This window comes from Ischnura elegans, chromosome 10 (assembly GCF_921293095.1).
Source record: "Ischnura elegans chromosome 10, ioIscEleg1.1, whole genome shotgun sequence".
In the NCBI taxonomy this organism is placed as follows: Eukaryota; Metazoa; Arthropoda; class Insecta; order Odonata; family Coenagrionidae; genus Ischnura; species Ischnura elegans.
In genome coordinates, this window is record NC_060255.1 from 89,891,420 (window position 1) to 89,896,073 (window position 4,654).

General features: G+C 41.1%; 1 protein-coding gene across 1 annotated transcript; it reads left to right on the top strand.

The window, feature by feature from the left end:
* Positions 1-2,292: 2,292 nt before the first annotated feature.
* On the top strand, positions 2,293-4,363 carry LOC124166814. Its single transcript, XM_046544507.1, has 2 exons — positions 2,293-2,718; positions 3,619-4,363. Exon 2 carries the CDS (start codon positions 3,680-3,682, stop codon positions 4,208-4,210), a length of 531 nt encoding a protein of 176 aa, XP_046400463.1. The 5' UTR covers positions 2,293-2,718; positions 3,619-3,679; the 3' UTR covers positions 4,211-4,363.
* The last annotated feature ends 291 nt before the right edge of the window (positions 4,364-4,654 follow it).

The window sequence follows — 4,654 nt, forward strand, 5'->3', positions numbered from 1 at the left end:
CGGTGCATCATGTTTTGAAATTTACCAAAACGTGAAGTTTTTGTGTTGGAATGGACTAGTTGTGCTTTTGAATGGAAGGTTAAAAAAGAACATACCAGGACTCTGTTAATTTGTGAAATTTGCCAGAAAATCGATAATTCATGGTGTCGGAAACGATTTTCGAGTTGCAGAGGTACGTTCCAGTTATTGCGGTGATTGGAGATCGGTCCTTTGATTTGTATTGCCTTGTGAAATGGAGTTCGTGTGTGTAGTGGACATATTTACCGGCTATTATTAAATTCCCTGCATCGAAGAACATCACTGTGAGTTGAGTATATCTTCATGTACGTATGATATACTTTTATTTTTTGTCATTTCGTGCAAAAAAAAAACAATTAGCTCCCGTTCGCCTTTTGCGTCGTTACTAATGCATTTTATTAGTTGATGTATCTTATTCTACAGATAAAATCATTTTGGGAAATATTTACTTTTCTGGTGTTTGGCGAGCGTATGAATATTGTTCCTGCGTAGAGAAAACGTGCTGAATATTGTTGTGTAGATAATGTATCATTATATGCACACTGTGCATACTGTGAACTCATTTTAAATTGCATCCTATAGTTCGACTGTTCTGGGCAGAGGCATGACCTTCTTAGGTTAACCTAACGAATTTGTTAAGGGGCTAGTGGTTCGGGTAAGTCTCAAGACCTTATGCATGGAGTATACCGACTCACTTCGGTCACAATGCTGAAATTTAGGTAAACACTGAATATTATATGACAAGCTCTAAGATAGGATCAGTCTTCATACTATTTCAGTGTTACATCCTTCACCCTTATATTCACATGGTTATTGTACACTTCATCAAATTGCACTGTCATGTAATACCATACTGGCTGGTCAGCATACAATCTTAGTTTAAGGTCACTGTTTCTTGCATAGATCCCACTAACTATATGAAAAATAGCTCCGGAAACTACGATGTGGTCAGAGAAAGCAAAGTGATAGTAATGTTTTCAATTACATTAGGCACTTTGCAGTAGTCCAACCCGAAATAAAGTCCCACCAAATTGTCCCAAGTCACCCACTTTGAAGGTTAGTATTGTTTTTCATGACCAAGTCATCGTCCATATTTTGGCAACATGGCAAATAATTAAATACGCAATGCATATTTCATGCTCGACTGCTTTTTATGGGTATTGCATATTTTTTAAATAACTTGCTGGATGGATACTAAGGTTGTTTTTACACAGGGCTTTCAGTTGATACAATGTGCTCTTGCTTGAATTTCATCTCCCTAATAAAGCAGAGCTAAATTCAGGAGGATTTCCATTGCTATAGCTGAAGCAGTGGTGGTGCGTGCGTATACACATGTTAGCAAGTGCACACCCAAAGATGAATGAATTATAAAAGAAAACTATTCCTTTGCAACGAGAAGGATAAAAAATCTTATCTGCATATGCAAGAAACATGAAGCTCCGAATGCCACAGCTATCTCCTTTTCGAATTCACCGCTCTACAAGTGTACGGTCCCGTGTGGCATTGCACCGGGCGCATTGTCGGTCTATGCGATCGCTTGAGGGTGCTCTGGCGGGACGAAGTTAGCGGGGGGGTATGTACAGTTCAAATGGGTGATGGGAGCAGACTCAAAACCATGCGAGTGCGCACGCGCATATTTTTGGATAGTGACTCGCAGGTAGTGTAGTGGTGTAGCCGCCACCTACACTACCTGCCCCCAGGATCCTAGTCCGTCTACAGAGTCATCTGTATGGCCGTTTTCTACACTACTTCCTCATAGGGTGTTAGGAAAGGAGAATGAATTTCACCTACCGTCACTTGTAAAGGCGTGTTTAGAATAATTATTTTCATGCATGCTAATATTATTTCTGTTCATGCAATTTTAAGGGTAGAATATACCAGTGATTTGTTTTGCTTGATATGTATTCTATTACGACGAAATATGATGCTCATGGATTATTATTAACATAATATAATTAAATCATCGTATATCTGCTCTAATGCACACCCTAGATAAATTACCACCAGCCGCCACTGAGGTGAAGTTGTTTTTATTGTTCATGTGATACATAAATTTTCTCTGATTGTAAGTGGTGAGCCAAGTTGCAGATGGGCGGCCATTTTGCATGATGCCACCAAGTCTAGCAAGTGTGTGACCCACCGGTAGATCAATCTGACCTTCAGTCGCACCACAGAGGTTACTATGTATAGTGTGGACACATTAAGTCTCTAACGTCTCAGTTTGCTAAATGGCAACAGCTACAAACTGAAGAAATACAGTTCATTTATTATTGCTCTAGGAGGAAGTGGGGTGTGACCCAATAGTGGGTCACTCCACAGTGAACTAGTTTACGATTATACAATTGCTTCTCTGTCATCCAATCAGAATGTTTTGAACACAAAGAGTACTTTGATATTTTGGTAGGTCCTTAGTGGGGAGGACGTGAAGCAGCGAGAGGAGGGTGTGGAGGGAGGAGGGGTGTTGGAGGCGATTCGCGTGACCCCTCATGCAGATGGCTGGCTGACAATGCTGGGATCAGTGGCCGGCACGCATATTTGTGGGGGTCCGAGGAAATCAGTGCGCTTCCGACACTCTGCTCGATGGAGCTGCTCTCTTCCTGTCTTCTTGGCAGACTTCTCAGCCAGTGGATGCGCGGCCCTGAAGAGGAAAGCACTCTCATTGCTCCTCGGCCTGGATTCTATGGGCAATCTATCAGAGCGGTAAGTCCTTTTCTTGTGAATTGTGGATGAACCAATTCCCTAGTTAAAAAACCAGTTGGGTGAGGACATGCAACAAAAAGTATAAGGGGCCACTAATATATGCAGAATGTAATTGATTGATAATATACCCTCAGGATATTCTACTGCTGACTCAAGTTTAGGTATGAAAAACTGTTTTCTGGGTATTTTTAGGCTAAAAATCATTTCAATAAGCATTTCCTCTTCCCCTTGATATTCTCCTCAATTAGGTTCCTTGTTGTTCATGGAGGTGACCTTTTCTCCTCTATTGCTCCCCTTTTAACCCTTCCTCTGTGACCATGTGACTTCAGTGTGATCATCCTTTCATTTTTCCACCTCAAAAAGCACTTTAGTGCTCATTATGTAACAGAATTCCTAAATATATCATCCTCAGAAAACTTTACAACACACCTATGATTTACTTTTGGCTCTTTCTCATGCCTTTAAAACAGTTATCCCCATTTCTCACAGTTGCCACACAAGACACGTTTTTTGTCATCGTCATACACCACATCTCTTCATCCCATAAAAAACAGAAAAATATTTTCTGCCATGATAAAATATGTGCACTAATAGGACTCTAAAATAAGTACTTGTTTGGAAACAATTTCATCCCTGGTTTGGAAATGTAACTATGTAGTTCCATGCTTGATCGATAATAGGGAGATCCAGGAAATCTGGTCAAATCAAGTGACTTTTTTTTGCAGCTAATTTCCCTCTTTTCTGTTTATATTGAGAACCTAATAGCCCCTATTGTCAATACCAAACTGTGCAGTGTAAGTCTTATAGTTAGATAGGTATTATTTTTATTTATAAAATAGAATGTGGTAAATATTTTGCCAGATAACCCCCTTATTCTTTCTATTCTTCATACCTTTTAAGATTCATCGCAATGTATGGTGATTCTGCTCCGGAGTGACTAGTCGAGTGGTTGCCATTGAAAATGGTGTCGCATGATGGAAAGGAGCTGAGCGAGATGGCGTTGGAGGATGGGAAGGGGGAGAGGAGCTCGAGCGAAACCAGAGGGAGGTATTGCAGAGGAATTCACAGCAGCGTGCACTTGGAGATAGCCACTGCCTTGGTTGGCGCAGCCAGCAATCCTCAGGCCAAGGTGCTGGGTGCAGTCCTTCGAATGGGGCCCCCTATCGACCTCAAATCATACAAACTGCGACTCACAGGGAAGGGAGAGGTTGTGGCAATGCCGCCTGCAAACCAAAGGTCAGGTGGAGTGTTACAAAACAAGAGAGGGGAGGTGGTTCTTCACTTGGTGCTGGTGTCATCCGTGACATTTGTAGATGTCACAAATCCCCCTGTGATGGAAGTGGCTCCCCCTCCGGTCTATCACATCCGCCTGCCTCATGATTTCTTCCATCCATTCCTCTCAAGTGTGGCACCATCTCTCCAGAAGTCTCATATGCTAGCCTTGACCCTCCCTTTTGTTACATTAATGACATACTCAGGAATGAGGGTATGATGCCTTTTGTGGACATATAGTTGTTTAATCTAGTCAAATGGCAACATACCAAAGAGCACATATCTATTTTACTATTTATTGAGTGTAATTCTATAATATTGTCCATGCCCTGTGTGCACTATCCCTACTCAAAGCCTGAGTGAGGGCTGTGATGGTCCTTAGTGTTATATTAAAAGCATAATCAAGAATGAGATTGTGGTGCCTACTGCAGAAGTGGAATTAGTTCATCTAGTCAAATGGCAATGTACCAAAGAGCACATATTTTATTATTGACCTAGTATTAATAATGTTCCGTCCATAGCTATTTAAAAAAACTTCACAATTTTCAAGGTTGAATGTTGAGTGTGGCACGTGTGCCAGCCAAGACTATTTGTTTTGTTATATTGTTATCATACTCCAAATTAGGGCGTGATGACTACTTCAGATACGAAACTGTTTTATCTT

Bases quoted from the DNA above. Each gene is read 5' to 3' on its own strand.
- LOC124166814 (XM_046544507.1), top strand. From the start codon at position 3,680: ATGGTGTCGCATGATGGAAAGGAGCTGAGCGAGATGGCGTTGGAGGAT.